Below are 17,139 nucleotides of genomic sequence, written 5' to 3'. Positions count from 1 at the left end.
GCATCCACGGAATCTAGGTGTAAGAATGTCGAATCGTTCCTTGCTCCTGGTCTTATAATGGCGTTTTGCCAACTCGATATCCTCGATCTAGGCGGGGGACGACGAACAGGGGGTATAACTCCTGTTGTAGGTCCTCTTACAAGTGGATTAGCAAAATACGGTCTTAGTCGGTCCGCGTCAGCTGTGCCGTAGTTGTACTCCACCAGTTCCGAGATGATATATCCGTAAAGGTTTCTGCGACATTTCTCTGGCATCCTAGACAAGGGGTGGTAGGTCATTCATTTGATTAGCCTGGTTGATCGGGACATTGCTCACTGATACTGGTATAGTAAGCGGAGGTATCGTTATCCCGGATGAAGGGTTTTGCCCTTCATTTGTCATCTTATGTTCGTGATGTAAGCTCTTTTGTGATCAGAGCATCCACGTTCACTGCACCAATTGATGTTAGCAAGTTGATTTCTTGTTGGAGCTTCACCTGTGGGGGGCGGCGTTGGGTTAGGTCGGGGGGACTCCGATGATAAAGTCAGTAAAGTGTATAAATGGATAAAGCAAAAACACAAAGGAATGGTATTGGAAAGTGTGTACCTCAATAGTTGGGGTGCAAGTCTATTTATACTAGGTTTAGTCGTAATCCTCGATTTGGTAACGAGAGAGTCCCTATTAATGCCTCATTAATGGTGGTTACTGAGTTCATTCAAGTTCGACAGTAAAAGCTCATTTGTCTTTAATGATGTCGGTTTCCTCAAGGAAAGGCGGCGTGATCTCTTGGCGGATGTTATCGATACCTTGCGGCGTATCCTCTAAGAGGTGGTGATTACTAGCTTTTTTTTATTGCGTTTGACCATCTGAGTCGTATCCAGGACTCCATTGACCCGCCATGTCTATAGCTTGCTTTGTACGCCATTATTATGGCGTATCTCTGATTCGTTGTCGTTTGGTTAATTCTTAATTCTCTTTTTGGTCATCGGATAATATCTGGATGCAAATAAAATCAAGGTAGGTGATAATAACTCATCCCATCTATTTAGGACCAGGTTAGAGATGAAATTCTGAAGTCGTAAGAAACGCAAAAATAAAAGAAAAAAATAAAATAATTTTGATATTAATCTCTCTCTCTCTCACACACAACGAAACAGAGCCACCGAGAGAGAAAGAGTGAAGAATTTCACTTTCAGTTCCAAAATAAATAAATAAAAGTTTCTAGACAATTTCCAGATCAAACCCTAATTTCATCCCCCATTTTTCCAATTCTTAATCTTCTCAATTCCAGATCCATTTTCTCTCTCACTCTATAATTCTTTTTCTTATTTAATTCCAATTGGCGCTTTCTCTTTTCGTCTTTATAGGTTAATCGTTAGGAGATAGATTTTATTTCTTGTTTCCGTTACCATGGCGTGTATAAAGTCCGTCAATAGATCGGCGTCGGTGGCACTGGCGCCAGACGCACCGTACATGGCAGCGGGGACGATGGCTGGAGCAGTCGATCTGTCATTTAGTTCGTCTGCTGCTCTTGAGATCTTCAAGCTCGATTTCCAATCGGAGGATCATGATCTTCCTTTGATTGGCGAGGTTCAGAGTTCTGAGAGATTTAACCGTCTTGCTTGGGGTAGAAATGGATCCGGTTCGGACCAATACTCCCTTGGACTCCTTGCCGGTGGTCTTGTTGATGGCAATATCTATTTATGGAATCCTTTGTCTTTGATCCGGTAATTCAACATTTTCATAATTCTGATATGGCTGTAAATGAATTACATTGGCCTTGACATTAAGAGCATGCGAAAGAATTTTGGGAATTGCATTGAGATCTGGTGCTAACTATTTTACTCAGTTTGTATTGAGTTTCAGTCGATTTGAAATGAATTCTCAATTCATCGAGTTGGGTGACATATTGTAATTTTTATGTGTGAAATTGAATTTTTGTATTTTGTTGCCTCAAGACACTCTATTACCTTGATGCTCTTATTCTAATTGAGTTATTTAGTTGGTTCTCAAATCTGATCATCAAGCATGTGGAATTTAAAATGCTCAGAGTTTAGGCATTTCTACAAATTAAACTTCCCGCCATTTTGATAAGCTGCAAACGTACCTGCTTCCAGAATTTTCTGTGAAGTTTCATATGGTGGGAAGGACCTTGTTCGGAATGAAAATAATTTGGAGTTGCACCTGGTTGGAAGATAGCTGGATAAATGACAATTACATGTAAATAGAACTATGGTGTCATTTGTTTTGAATGTTGATTGATTTTTTATTTTTATTTATTTTTGTTAATTTTGACTTTGCACTCTCACCATCTTGGTTCATTGATACATTGTAAGAAATTAATAATCTAAGTTATTGATTTAGGGGATGAAAATCAAGATGATGAAGATTTTGGACTCTAGTCTAATGAATTGAAAGAAGAGCTGGAATTTTACTTGATGGAGATGAGTGTTGTCATTAGCTTTTCTAAGAAGTGGGGGAGGGTTTCCATTTTTTTTTAAACTGTGTTTAATGGTCGCTTTTGATTTCTACTTTTGCTTTTGTATGTGGCTCTGTTGAACTAATCTTGATTGTATTAAATATTCAACGCAGATGCAAAACTGACATTGATCCATTTCTTTTATCTCTGCCTGCTCATTTCCGTGGCTTAAGAGTTCTCTAATTGTTTTCAAGTTATCAAAACATTTAAAGAATGAAATATTTCACATTATTTTGCTTGGCTTTTTTATAATGAAAATATTGGTAGTTATGTATTTATCTTTGTTGATTGCAGCCAGTTGTCCAGTTTTCTGCTAGCCATTGAAAATAAAAATAAAAATAAAGAATAGTATCTTTCATTGATTGCCTTATTTTATAACATGGAATGGGATTTGTTTTTCCCCCCCTTTCTTGAGTCTCATCAACTTGTAATTTATTCCCAGTTCTGAAGCGAGTGAGAGTGCTCTTGTTGGACATCTTTCAAATCATAAAGGGCCTGTGAGTTCCCTCTTTAGCATTCAACTATTTGTTTATCGTCCCAGGCACACTACGACTATTTGGCATTGCCTAATTTTTATCTCTGTATTTCAGGTTCGTGGTCTTGAATTTAATAATTTGACTCCCAACTTACTTGCATCTGGTGCTGATGATGGTGAAATTTGCATATGGGATTTGGCTGCACCTGCAGAACCTTCACGTTTCCCAGCTCTGAAGGTAGGCTAAATCTGAAGCCTATAATTTCGTAGTAGTTTTTATTTTTGAATGGATACATGTAAATCAAAATTGTGAGATTGCTTAAATACTGTTATCACTTGTAAAAAAGGTAAGATTTTATAAACATAAAGAAGTGTCTATGGACTTGACTTTTCTTTTACAATTGAATTTTGTTGGAACTAGTCTTGTGGAGTCTGTTGAACCTATGGATACCACTTAAAATTGTTATCGATTATCAAGTCATTTAAATTAGATATTTGTATGTTGTGAGAGCAGCAAAATCTGTTCTTTCTTAATGTCATTTTCTGCAAAGGGAGTATGGCTGAGGATTCTATCTGCATCTCCTAGACGTAGACATTAGTGAGAGCATTAAAAGTGTCTGTTTCTGGATGCTGGTCATATGGCTTGATTTTGGATTCATTTATCAGTCATTATTATCAACTATGGAAAGCATAAATAATTTTTTTCAGAAAGATATTGGTTTGGTTTAGATCTGAAATCAAATGATTACCGGCTATAAGTTTTGGACATAAGAAATGGGGATTGATGTTTTGAGCTTTGACGGGAAATACGCAGAGTACTAGGAAAACCCGTCCACTAGTAGATTTGAGGCGAAGTCCACACAATGAGAAAAAAGGTAGATTTGAAAATCATGATCTATTTTTTCGTGTCCTAGTGGAATCGATCAGTAAACTTTTATTTCCCTGTGCGCTATGATAGCTTTTCGAATTTTGACATCGTAGAATATATATATATATACCTATGAAGCACTCGGGTATGGGTCCGGAAAATGGCATTTAAAGAAAATGAGATATGGGTATGGCGGAGATGCGCCAAATTATATATATATAACAAAAGATTTAAAAGATACATAAGTATATAAACCACAAATAACATTCATAAGTCATTACAAAACCACAAATAACATTCGTAAGTCATTAATTCATAAAAAAGAAACATTTAATACTTCAAACTATTTAAACTACTAAGTCTATGCTCTTCATCTATTTCTCCTTCATCTACAAACACCAATGCCTCAAATTTGGTTTTAGGGCTGGTTTAACTAATTATTTATATTAGGGATTTATATTTAGTTATTTTATATATCAACCCCTATTTTTGTAAAGTTATCTAAAAAACCCCTAAAATTTACCTCATTAGTTCTGAACCTTATCCCTGAAGTGGCATATGCCCATGATTAAAAAAGAAAAGAAAAAAGGGGATACTTATTTTTCCGTATCCTGTACATATCCCTGCCTATCCTCGGCGTATCCGTATCCCCAGAGTATCCGATACTCGTACTTCAACCTCTTAGACGTATTACTGCTTCATAGTGTATACACACATACACGTTATGAAGTATGGATTTGGAAAGAATAGTAGGAAAGAGAAAAACAAAGCGGTCTTTCAAGATTTCTTTTTAAATCGTCATTGAGTAGGTTTTGTTATGTTTATTGTTTTTTCCCTGTATGATGGCCTCGTTTCTTTTTTCATCTTTCATTTTTTTTTATGTCAAACAATATTAGCCTCAAAATTCTGTAGAATGAAGATTTGATTAAAATGAAAAATTGCTAGACTGATATGAAACACTACATATTGGAGAAATTTAGATTGTAGAAATTACAAGGATGGAATTCATGATGCTATAATCTCAGTATTTACCCCAAACGCACGAAATTGTTTCACATTCATGTGGAACATCTTGTCTGGAGCTTTTATGGATTTTGCAAATCTTGGAGATAGTGTTTAAGTTTTTTCTGTGCCTTCATGATTGGAGAATAGAATTACTTCCAGTTATTTGGTACTATTTTGAAGCCCCTAATTAAAGGGTATCTCCTGAAAAATGTTTGGCATGTTGAAAAATGTTTTCTTGGGACGTTGTTTGGCTTGTGTTACTTCCCTGTATGTGGCTGTTCTTCTGATAACAGTTTTTTCTTGCTCATGAAAATCATAATTTTGTGCTGTTCAGCATTTGCTTTGGTTGAGGTGATGGTGGTGTCAAATTTTTGTGAGAGTTGCATTTTTTAGATCACTACTGAAGCTCAATGTCTTCTTTTGTAAACAGAAATCACTACTGATTGTTTTCGATATCTTAAATGGAGCAGTTAAATACGTAGTTACTTTGTGACCCATTTATGATGGAGAGTTGGTGAAATTATGGCGGTGTTAGGACTATAGGTGTCTCTTTGATAGAGTGGAAGATTCTGTATTTTCAAAATTATAAATCTTATTACCTGGCTGTTGCTGTTGCGTATAGCTTGCTTAATGAAATTATCTTTGGAGTTTTTTCTACCAGTATTTCCCTACTCCAACTGCTACACCTCCGCAAACAGCCATAAGAAAGAAAAAGAATTCACAAATTTTTTCAACTCGCTAGAAATCTGGATCTCCCAATCTTTGGTTTTGCTTGTTGATAAGTGTTATTTTTATGTTAAAATTGAGCAAACTTTTACAGGGTAGTGGTTCTGCTGCTCAAGGTGAAATTTCGTACGTCTCTTGGAATAGTAAAGTTCAGCACATATTGGCGTCTACTTCCTTCAATGGAATAACTGGTGAGGAGGCTAGATAGGCTTATATTGGTTATCTTCTCATTACATCTCAAGTCGAGCACTGAATACTTCATACTTTTGCAGTTGTATGGGACCTAAAGAAGCAGAAACCAGTGATTTCGTAAGTTTCTTGCTTATATTGTGCTGAACTTTTCGGTTCCATTTGTTCCATGGAAAATATTTTCCTAGAGAACATTTTCTATTGTTTGGTGCATAGTTTTGAAAGGCGCAAAGGGGTCGTGGAGCCTAGGTGCAAGGTGCAAGGGTCAGGTGCGCGCCCGAGCGACACAAGGCGCACAAAAAAAACATATAAAATTATAAATAATGGCACTTTACCTAGGCCTAGCACTTGAACTAGAGGCGATCATAACATTTTTTCCTACTACTCTAGTATGATAAGCACTTTCTTCAGCCCCAACAGTCCTACTAACATCGGCCCATGTTAAATTTTCATTTGGGAACACTAGCTTATCTTCATCCGACCCCTCTCCATTATTTGGTAGACCTGAGAAAACTAGTCAATGTAGAGATTTTCTCAGTACGAGGAAAAACTGATCCTTTTCAAATTTCAAGGATTACGACTTCCTCGTTTAGAAAAAAAAAAAAACACTTTTATGGGCTTCACAAGCTTATAATAACGGATTTATCTTACAAGAGAACTGCATAGTTAAGTACCAATTAGGATACCAACTTCCCTTGTTCATGTCTATCAATAATTGACCACGACAAGGAGTGCAGGTCACTGAAGGTCATATCAATTTACTTTTTTCCCCATGTTTATTTACCATTTATACTTAATCACTAAATAGAAATGTAAAATTTCATGCTGCCACTACTTTACTACTATTTTTTCTATTATTATTATTATTGAAAGAGAAATGGTATTTTGCAATGCGCTACAAGTGCCACAAAAAAACTTTAATGTGATTACTGATATTGAAAGCAAACAATAGAACAAAGATATTTTTACAGACTAGTTGTTTCTGCAAATGGAGCCGAAGTCGACTTTGCTTTGTACTGTCCAAAATACTTTTGACTATACTGCATTGCAAGCTGACATGGTATATGAAAATTAACAGTGTTGAAGATTCAATTAGAAGGCGATGTTCTGTTCTGCAGTGGCATCCTGATGTTGCCACTCAGCTTATTGTTGCATCTGATGAGGATAGTTCTCCTGCTCTGAGGGTAATGACATTAAAAGCAATTGATTATTTTGAACTATTGTAATATATTATAATGCATAAAACTTTTTGCAATCAGCTTTGGGATATGAGGAACACAATGTCTCCTGTGAAAGAGTTTGTGGGGCACACCAAAGGTATTTTTCTGTGCAATTCCTTCTCTAATTTCTGGATGTTTGATGTGGTGCTTTTAAAAATCCAACTTTCTTATATTTAATGCAGCATTTTACTGTGAGATAGAGATGCATACAGTACCTAAAATGCCCACTGAACTAATTGTGAGATTTTAGTTCATTCAATACTCATTGGATTTGGTTTTATATCATAGTTATTAAAGGCACGCCTTTGGCGCACCAGGCGCGCCTTAGTGCCATGAGTCCACGACACCCCCATGGCGTGGCGCAACCGCCATGGCGCGCTATTTTGCAAAGCCAAGGGACAGTTGCCAAAGGCGCGCCTTGGTGAGTTAGGGGCAGTTTTTGGTTTTTTTTGACAGTTACATATCTGGATTATACGTTTGAATTAATTAGAAGAGGAAGAGACAATTAGAAGAGGCAGTTACAGAGTCTTATTATAAGAGGAAGAAGTTTAGTAGAACAAAACACAGAAAACTAATTCAAACAGAAACAGATCAGCCAAGGGGAATTCGAATTCAATAGGAGTGATGAATTTGGAGAGTTTTGATCAGGAGTAGAACTTAGGATTTAGTATTCAACTTTAGCTTTCTAACATGGGGTAAGGGTGTACCGGGAGCAAGCCTTCCCCTACCAATTTATTTGGCAAGAGGCCGCTCCTAAGACTCGAACCCGTGACCTCTTGGTCACACGACAACAACGTTTACCGTTGCGCCAAGGCTCCAGGACCCCTAGCACTTAGTGCGCCAAGGCTCCAGAACCCCTAGCACTTAGTGCGCCATGTGCCTTTAGTAACTATGTTTTATATGCCTTTTGGGTGTCTAAATAAAAAGTTTCAGTTGTAATGTTGTATAATTCTTGCTCTGCTCTTATCACTTTGTGGCATTTTATCAAAGGTACACCAGTTTGTTTTGCAGAAAGCATTTAACATACTAACATAGTATTGAATGCTTGTGGTTTGTTGACTTCTTATTTCTATTATTATCTTATGCCAGGTGTAATTGCTATGTCATGGTGTCCAAATGACAGTACTTATTTGCTTACCTGTGCTAAGGATAATCGTACTATATGCTGGAACACTATTACTGGAGAGGTAGGATACTTTCTTGCTATTTGTGTGGGACTCTTGGTGTAAACTCTTATATGTATTGTTTTGTTTCTGAATTTCCTTTTCTTTGAATGTTTATTTGTCTGCAATATTATGCACTTTGTTGAGACGTTACCAAAAATTTTCGCAGATCGTACGTGAATTGCCTGCAGGCACCAACTGGAACTTTGATGTACACTGGTATTCAAAGATACCCGGAGTTATATCAGCATCTTCTTTTGATGGAAAGATTGGCATTTACAACATTGAGGTATATTTTTGTTCTATTTTTCTGCATTTCTAGTCTATTGCAGGTTGATAACTTTAACCAAAATCACTCAGCGGCTAATATTAACTAATAGTTGCCGCCTAAATGGGAAATGAAACGGAAACGGAAAAGAAACGAAAACGGACATGAAACGCGGAAACACTAATGAAGAAGAGTTTCCGTGCAACATAGGTTGGCGCAATAGATTGGCTAGGATAGTTAATGGACTTTTTTGAATACCTCTTATTGAATGGAAAAAAAAGTAACTTGGAAGTAGAAGCCTTTTGACAAGGCATGTAGCTTCCCTTTGAAATCTGCTACCAGAGGTGATGCTAATATGATCTTCTTGATATTTAAAAGCTTTGGTCATGAATCTGACTGCAGGGTTGCGATAGGTACATCTCTCCAGAGAATGACTTTGGAACAGGTAATGTTTAGTTAGGAAGCATTTTGATTTATTTATTTATTGCAGAAACTTGCATTATCAACTTGTGTCTTCAAAATTTGACATTTGTTTTCCTTTGTAGTTTTTATTTATTTGGATAAAGTACACAAATATATAACCAAAACTTGGGTGTAATAGTTTGTTTGAGAAGGTCCCACATATTATAATATACGTTTTTTTTTTGTCTTGACATTAGCTTCTTGCCACTAAGATGAATAAAATGTTAAACTATCTGTAGACAGACTCAGTAATCAGCTAGCTGCTGGTTGCTACTAGCAAGCATCAGCCACTGTCATAATCTGTGTTTTGTGGTATATTGTTCTGAACTTACTATGGTTTTTCAAATGATCATATGTTCTCTGGTATATTCATGGGAGACAGGGAGAGGTTAATTTCTACTGAGAATAGAGCCTTAGTTCTAAACTGCCTTGTACTTTTCAAATGATTATCACATTTATATCACTAAATTTTCTCATCTGCAGCACATGCAAAAGCTGTTCGTACTTTACATGGGGGTTTTGAAGTAGTTCTTTTTGAATTTTTTTGCCTTCGAAGATGGCAATCTATTCCTTCAGAGTTTTTGTACTCCTAAAAAAAATGTATTCTTGTAATAGATCATGTCCTGGAAATAGATATGAAGAAAAGACCTTGCCTATTGTTTGTACAGACATGCATTGACTGATCCTTTCATGTCTCATTCTGTTGTTTCTAAAATCTCATTTAAAAAAAAAAATGTTTTCATGCATGTCATTTTTTAAGAATTATATTTGGGGACACCTCTTCATTTATGATGACCTTGTTTTTGCAGCCACGTTAGGAGCTCCAAAATGGTATAAACGTCCAGGAGGGGTGTCTTTTGGCTTTGGAGGAAAGCTTGTATCATTTCACCCCGGGTCATCTGCTGGCGATGGTTCAGAGGTATGTTGTTTCATAAGATTGCATCCTGCTTTTTGGACTTCTTCATTGATCAGCCCTTTGCTATTTTATGTCAGGTCCTTCTGCATAACTTGGTTACGGAGCAAAGCTTAGTGAGTCGGTCATCTGAATTCGAATCTGCAATACAAAATGGGGAGAAGTCGTTACTGAAAGCATTATGTGAGAAAAAAACTCAAGAGTCTGAGTACGTTTTCATTTCCCACAAATCAGTTTTTTCCCCTAAAGATGCGATTTTGCATATTTGTTTACTATTTTCTTCTTTCAGCAAATTGATTTATTGCTGGCCTCCTCCTGGTAATTTTTGTTGTAACAGATCAGAGGATGACCGAGAGACTTGGGGCTTCTTAAAGGTTATGTTTGAAGAAGATGGGACAGCAAGAACAAAGATGCTAACCCACCTTGGTTTTGACTTACCTGTTGAAGAAAAAGATCTACAAGATGATATCTCCACACAAGTAGATTCCATCCGGCTTGATGATACAGCTTCAGATAAAGTTGGATACGAGAGTTCTAAGGGGAATCCCCTTTTTCCTGCAGATGATGGGGAGGATTTCTTTAACAATCTCCCAAGCCCAAAAACTGATACACCTAAATTAAGTGATAGCAATAACCATGCTACCGGGAACTCTGATTTACATGCAGAAGAAATAGAGGAGGAAATAGATGGACAGGACGATAGTGCTGATCCATCATTTGATGATAGTGTTCAACGTGCTTTGGTTGTGGGGGACTACAAGAGTGCTGTTGCACAATGTATATCTGCAGGTAAACTGGCTGATGCTTTAGTTATCGCTCATGTTGGTGGTACTTCTTTGTGGGAGAGTACTCGAGATCAATACCTAAAGATGAGTGTTTCCCCTTACTCGAAGGTAGCTGAAATCTTCTCTTTTGCTGTTCCTTTTCATTATACAAGTTTGTTTAGCGAGTGAATCTATGTAAAAGCATTTATTGATGGAATTACCTGGGATGGGTTTTATTTCATATGATTTTAAGAGGATTTCACTTTGCTGTTTACCATTTCTACTTTCAGATTGTTTCTGCAATGGTGAACAATGATCTCATGAGTCTTGTGAAAACAAGACCCCTGAAGTACTGGAAAGAAACACTTGCACTTCTCTGTACAGTAAGTTTTTAAGCTCTTATGCCAGTGTTAAATAGATTATGCCTTGTGTTAATTTTAAAACTTTGTTTAAATTTGATGTTTATTTTTTTTTATTTTTTCTTGCTCCGTTCTGTAAAAAATGTCATTTTCAACCGCAAATAGAAAATTGTATCGTAGAATAATAAGGACTGAACATGAACACGGGACCTCAATGTGCATGTAGTTACAGATATACTATAGATCTTTGTGTTTCTTTGTTCTGACTTGACTATTGGTTCCTGTGGATAGTTACATTTGATGTGATTGAGCTCTGGATTGATTTTGATCTTTGCTGCAATTGTTGTGGGGTAGATCTTGTGTGACCTTATGAAGGGGAGAAACCAGAGAAACTTTCTGTTTCATTTTTTGAAAAATAAACCTGGAAGACATCATTTTTACAGTGTATGTGACATTTTCATTATAATGGATAACCAGTTTGCGCAGAATGAGGAATGGAGTCTCCTATGTGATTCACTAGCATCAAAACTAATGGCTGCTGGAAATACTCTGGCTGCAACTCTCTGTTATATTTGCGCGGGAAATATAGACAAAACTGTTGAAATTTGGTCGAAGAACCTGACTACTGAATGTGAAGGAAAATCATATGTTGAACTTCTTCAAGTAAGCTAGCAGCAATTAGGAAGAAACGTACTACTTTCTTTTGTCTTCCTGTAGTACCTTGATCAATATTCTTCCTTTGTTAGGATTTGATGGAGAAAACCATTGTACTTGCTCTTGCAAGTGGTCAGAAGCGATTTAGTGCATCTTTATGCAAGCTTGTTGAGAAGTATGCTGAAATTTTAGCCAGCCAAGGGCTTTTAACAACAGCAATGGAATACTTGAAACTTCTGGGGTCCGATGAATTGTCTCCGGAAATTATGATCTTAAGAGATCGAATTGCCCTATCCACTGAGCCTGGTAAGCTCTTCTTTTCTTTAAAGTTATACCTGGTATGTCCTATTAATGGATGAATTTGTGTCATCATGATACTTGAAATCCTCTAAAGTTTTTACTGCGTGCAATACTCATTCAATCTCTTCGTTAATATGCTCTATAGCTCCCCTTTTCATATGTTTCTTTAATCAGTATTCACATTTGTCGGGCGACTAGTGTGAGTATTCTCTTACTTTTGGCAGTAAGTATCAAATGGAATGGATTAGTATGTTTCCTCCTTTTGATAGTTTATTTTGTCTTTAAGTGGACATGGATAGTACGAACTGAAATGAGATTTCTGGTAAACCATGGTACTGATTTTTTTACACGAATTTATGTTGTTAAGTTAGAGCTCTGCTTATTCCACGCTTGAGTATTTTCTATGTTGCCTTGAAGCTATATCAACTAAACAGTGTGATTGATCTGTGATACAGAGAAAGATGCAAAGGCTACATCTTTTGAAAATTCCCAAGATCAAAGTGGAATAGGTTACGCTGATCAATCCAATTATGGTTTGACTGATGCCCCTCAGCCCTATTATCCAGTGAGTTCTCTAGCACTAGCACTATCACTATGCTTCTATGTGATAAATTTCTTGTTGCCTCTCTTATCAGAATATGACTGCTTACTTTGAGTGACACTAATTACGTGGTGCATTTTCTGCTTAGCAAACAACACAACCACAACTGCATCAGAATTATTGCAATCCCTATGGTGAAAATTATCAATCGCCAGTTGGTTCTTATGGAAGAGCTGGCCAATATCAGCCTGGCTCGCAGCCTGGCCAATATCAGCCTGGCTCACAGCCTGGAATGTTCATTCCAGATGAGGTGCCTCAGGTTCCTCAGGTATTTTTCCTTTTGTGTTCATTTTGATGCTGTTTGCAGCTAATTATATAGGGCACTCTATTGTAATAGTTCGAGCCCTGGATTTATTTGTATCTGTTAAAAAACCTTCTGTGCTTGTGTGTGCGCGCCCGCCCGTGCGTATGGCCATATGTACAATGTTCTCTTTCAAGATGACCAAAATTCGCAGGTGCTTTCTAAAGATGAGCTGGTTTTATTGTTGATCTCAGGACCTTAGTAGGAATCTGGATCAATAAATTCTATACATTAGTTTTATCTTTTTATTTAGAGTGATTACCATCATATTGCTAAGTGAAGGACACGGCTTTTAAGGTTTTGAAGCATCTTATTTAACAATGTTGGATAATAACTGATAACTGCTTACTCCTGTTTTTTCAGGCAAGTTTTCCTCCAGTTCCTTCTGCCACTGCTCAGCATGCAGTCAAGACTTTTGTTCCTTCAAATCTTCCTAGTCTTAAAAATGCAGAGCAGTACCATCAAGCAACACTGGCTGCTCAACTATATCATCCTGTGCGTGCATCTGTGGAGAGTTTTAGATTCTGTGTTGCAAATAACTTGTTGATGTAATAATTTTCATTTGCTTGTTTCAGGGGTCTACGAACTCTAGTTATCACCAAGTACAGCCTCCATCTGTTTCACAAGGCCCTGCTGCATCTCAAGGCGGTCCAATTTCTGGCCATAAACAACAGGTTGTGGCTCCCAATGTAACACCAATGGGATTTAGGCCAGCGATTGTTCCACGACCTGGAGTCAATTCAATGCAGCCTCCTAGCCCTACTCAGTCAGCATCAGTACAACCAGCTGCGGCACCTGCTGCTCCACCACCTACAGTACAGACTGTTGATACTTCAAACGTACCTGGTATCAATGGAATTTTCTGTTACTTTACATCCGTGGCCGCTGAAAATTCATCCTTCTTTTTGTTGGCTTTCATTTTTCTCTTAGTTCTACAGAGATATAGTTGTGATACACTGCTGCTTTCTGATAGTACTTGGAGCTTATATTTCTGATATTGCACAATTTGTATCTGTTGCACTTCTGATGGTAGCTTCTGGTTATTGATCGAGATAAGGTGCTTTAATTTGGACATGATTGGTCCTGCAATGCGTGGAAATTCAGAGTACATAATTTTATGGATGCATTATCATTTGTTTAAAAAAGAGCTAATGATGCTGACTAGAATTTGTCAATATATGTGCAAGTGTCAATGACTGCTGCTTTCTGATAGTACTTGGAGCTTATATTTCTGATATTGCACAATTTGTATCTGTTGCACTTCTGATGGTAGCTTCTGGTTATTGATCGAGATAAGGTGCTTTAATTTGGACATGATTGGTCCTGCAATGAGTGGTAATTCAGAGTACATAATTTTTGTGGGTGCATTATCATTTGTTTAAAAAAGAGCTAATGATGCTGAACTAGAATTTGTCAATATATGTTGAAGTGTCGATGACTGTCTGCATTTGATTGAATTGATAGTAATGCGTGTAGGGTGGCAACTGTTTTTTCTAATGTAGTCATCTCTAATGAGGTTAAACTGTTACATGATGATCTTCTGCAGCTCATCACCGACCTGTCATTACAACATTGACTAGGCTGTTTAACGAGACATCAGAGGCTTCAGGAGGAATACGTGGGTCTAAGAAGCGTGAGATAGAAGATAACTCGAAGAGAATTGGTGTTTTGTTTGCCAAGCTCAACAGTGGGGATATATCAAAAAATGCTTCTGATAAGCTTGTTCAGCTGTGCCAAGCATTAGATAAAAATGATTTTAGTACAGCCCTGCAAATACAGGTATGATGTTTAGATTTTAAAAAGTCATTTATGTTGATAGAAATTAGTAAAGCCTTGTTATGTTCTTTTTGTTTGTATGGAACAGGTACTTCTTACAACAAGTGAGTGGGATGAGTGTAACTTCTGGCTAGCAACTCTGAAAAGAATGATCAAGGGAAGGCAAGGAGCGGGTACGAGATCAAGTTGAAACAATCATCCAATGACGCCAATCTCCAGTTTGCAATTGTCATTTACAGGTGTGATAATATTTGATGGATGCCAATTGTTTCTTTCTCCATTGTACACAAGAACATCTGTTCTATTCTGCAGGCAGCTACAGGATTTTGGATTATAGTTTTATGGTTCTTCCTACAACATCAAATATGAAACCAGTTTAGTGATAAGGACATTAAGGAAGGAACTTGTTGCTGAATGGTCTTTACTTTGATATTTGTAGTATTCAGAAAAGTTAGAATTTTGTTCTTTTAGCCCATCAGTGTTTTACAGATTCATTTTTGGTTGGTATTATGAATTCTTTCTCCTTAGACTTTATGTATTTATTGCCCATGAGATGAGATTTTTTGTCATTAATATGAACATTTAGAAAGTTTTTACTGGAACCAGCATTCTTTAAAATCCCTCTTCACTATATGCTAAAAAACTCTATGATTTGTCCTTTCAAGGTCCTGTCTCGGAGCACTGGAAGGACACGTCACTCTCGTTGTTGTTGTTGCCAGGCAATGAATCCTGATAAACCTCAATTCTCATGCCTTTTTGTGTAACGTTTTTAATTTTTTTTCCAAACCTTTAGAAATGAAATAGTGAACTTATTATTCAAGTTCATTTTAGCCTGAATCCATTTTGTAGTTAATATATTATTTTAATTTTATGATCAATTTAATGTAATCTACATATACAGAACATTTCAGATGCTTTACCTGAGTTGTTTTTGCGTTAAATGAACTGTTGGCTGTGATACGAATTTAAATGATAATTAAGTTAAAGCTCTCGACTTGAACAATTCAGCTGTCTAAGTTTTAATGTGATGTATATGCAATTTCTTATCAAATATGCTAATTGTAATAAGATAGATCTATTGGGTCTGATAGAATAAATTTGTAGTAGGTGAGAAGTTTTCCTATGCAAGGTCGAAGCAATGGTGAACTAAGTTTTCTGGAAAACTGTAGTTTTGTTTTTTATATATATTTATTTTTAAATCCTGACGTTGTCAATTGTTTATCATTTCTTGGTGGCATTGGATAGCATTTGAATAGATTAGGAGCCAAAAGTACCAAATTAATAAGTCATTCGACAGTTTTTAGGATTTATCCACAATACAAGAAATGATAGCGGATCATGGAGAGAGACGCCGAGTGGAGCATTGGGAGTTGAAGGAATCAAAATGTATTTGGTACCAACATTCATAAAACTTTTGGATACTGTTGTATATCTTTGTTTATTTTGTGAGGTGCAATTTGAAAAGAGCTCCAAGCGAAGAGCATGTTTCAAACAGTCGGTTTTTTGGAATCATGCAGTGTGTCGGGAATGGATACAGTGACAAGTTGATATTAGGGTTCTTTGTCGAAGTTTCAAACCCGTTAACCCCTATCGTCGAGGACGGTGATACCTCAAGTAGGGGAGGGGAATTGGACCCGTATTGACCCCTCTTTAGAGTATATCCAATAGATATATTAAAGAGCGAGTATACTTATGATGAAATAAAGAAGAAAAATGAGATGGGAGATCATGGAAAAAAAGAATGACAAATAAAGAACCTTTTAATAATAGAAAAAAATTTCAAATTTCAAAAACTCCTGAAATTTTTTATTTTGCTATTAATAAGGGATGAGCTTACGGTGGCGATGTGAGAAAAGTTCTTCGAAGACAATCAAGTTGCAGATAACAGGAGCAATGGAATGATGGTAGAAGTCGAAACAATTTTTTAGAAATACCAAGCAGCGTTTAGAGCGAATGGAATCAGCTCGAGAAACAAGTGAGTGTGCAACTTGTGTGGAACCTTGCGTACGAGTGGAAAGCAAAGATCTTTTCATAGGAGGCAAGCTCGATCAACGAGGACGTTGATCATCTAAGGGGGGGGGGGGGATGTCAGAAGTTTGACCATAGGCAAACTCAATCCCAAGCGTGGACATAGCCAACCCAGTGTTTGGCAAAGGCTACGAGGAGGCATCAACAGTGAGTGGTGAATGAGGCATATCAACTTACACTAGTTGTGGAGTTCGAGTTGGTATAAGAAACATTATAGAGGGTAAGGTTGTAAAAAACGTTAGGCGCTAGTCGGGCGGATATGCCCCTTGAAGATTAATCGGGGATTAGTCGGAGATTAATCGGATTTGTATTTTTATATTTTTTATTTGTTAATCAACAAATTATATAAATTCAATTAAAATATGTATCATATTATTTAAAAATAATAATATAAAATTATTTAATATAGAAAAACATGTATATTTATAACATATATATTTAAACAGTAGTGCTCACCTGGACCCTGAATGACCAAATGAATTTGGTCATTCACCGTTAGATTCAGACTTATAAGTCTGAATCTAACGGTGAATGACCAAATTCATTTGGTCATTCAGGGTCCAGATGAGCACTGCTGTATATTTAAAAATGTGCAAACATCAACATTTC

At 36.8% G+C, this 17,139-nt stretch overlaps 1 protein-coding gene across 2 annotated transcripts; it reads left to right on the top strand.

The window, feature by feature from the left end:
* Nucleotides 1-1,065: 1,065 nt before the first annotated feature.
* Nucleotides 1,066-15,428, top strand: LOC136226373 (protein transport protein SEC31 homolog B). Of its 2 annotated transcripts, XM_066014827.1 has the most exons (23): nucleotides 1,066-1,706; nucleotides 2,901-2,955; nucleotides 3,049-3,171; nucleotides 5,627-5,723; nucleotides 5,805-5,841; nucleotides 6,800-6,905; nucleotides 6,981-7,038; nucleotides 8,031-8,128; nucleotides 8,274-8,393; nucleotides 8,775-8,817; nucleotides 9,644-9,753; nucleotides 9,828-9,955; nucleotides 10,085-10,640; nucleotides 10,802-10,894; nucleotides 11,348-11,533; nucleotides 11,617-11,830; nucleotides 12,280-12,389; nucleotides 12,514-12,693; nucleotides 13,090-13,221; nucleotides 13,302-13,572; nucleotides 14,273-14,505; nucleotides 14,591-14,741; nucleotides 15,168-15,428. In XM_066014827.1, the coding sequence occupies exons 1-22, from the start codon at nucleotides 1,390-1,392 to the stop codon at nucleotides 14,690-14,692; spliced, it is 3,369 nt and encodes a 1,122-aa protein (XP_065870899.1). In that variant the 5' UTR covers nucleotides 1,066-1,389; the 3' UTR covers nucleotides 14,693-14,741; nucleotides 15,168-15,428. The 2 variants fall into 2 exon arrangements, with proteins under 2 accessions (XP_065870899.1, XP_065870898.1); XM_066014826.1 differs by lacking the exon at nucleotides 15,168-15,428 and having other exon boundaries at nucleotides 14,591-15,075.
* Nucleotides 15,429-17,139: the final 1,711 nt, after the last annotated feature.

This window comes from Euphorbia lathyris, chromosome 4, assembly GCF_963576675.1.
Source record: "Euphorbia lathyris chromosome 4, ddEupLath1.1, whole genome shotgun sequence".
NCBI lineage: Eukaryota > Viridiplantae > Streptophyta > Magnoliopsida > Malpighiales > Euphorbiaceae > Euphorbia > Euphorbia lathyris.
Note: the sequence above shows the minus strand (reverse complement) of the source record. Positions and strands in the feature narration are given on the sequence as shown.

Coding starts and splice junctions, on each gene's coding strand:
- LOC136226373 (XM_066014827.1), top strand. CDS start 1,390: ATGGCGTGTATAAAGTCCGTCAATAGATCGGCGTCGGTGGCACTGGCG. Junction 8,818..9,643: donor AGAGAATGACTTTGGAACAG/GTAATGTTTAGT, acceptor TTGTTTTTGCAG/CCACGTTAGGAGCTCCAAAA. Junction 9,956..10,084: donor AAAAAAACTCAAGAGTCTGA/GTACGTTTTCAT, acceptor TTGTTGTAACAG/ATCAGAGGATGACCGAGAGA.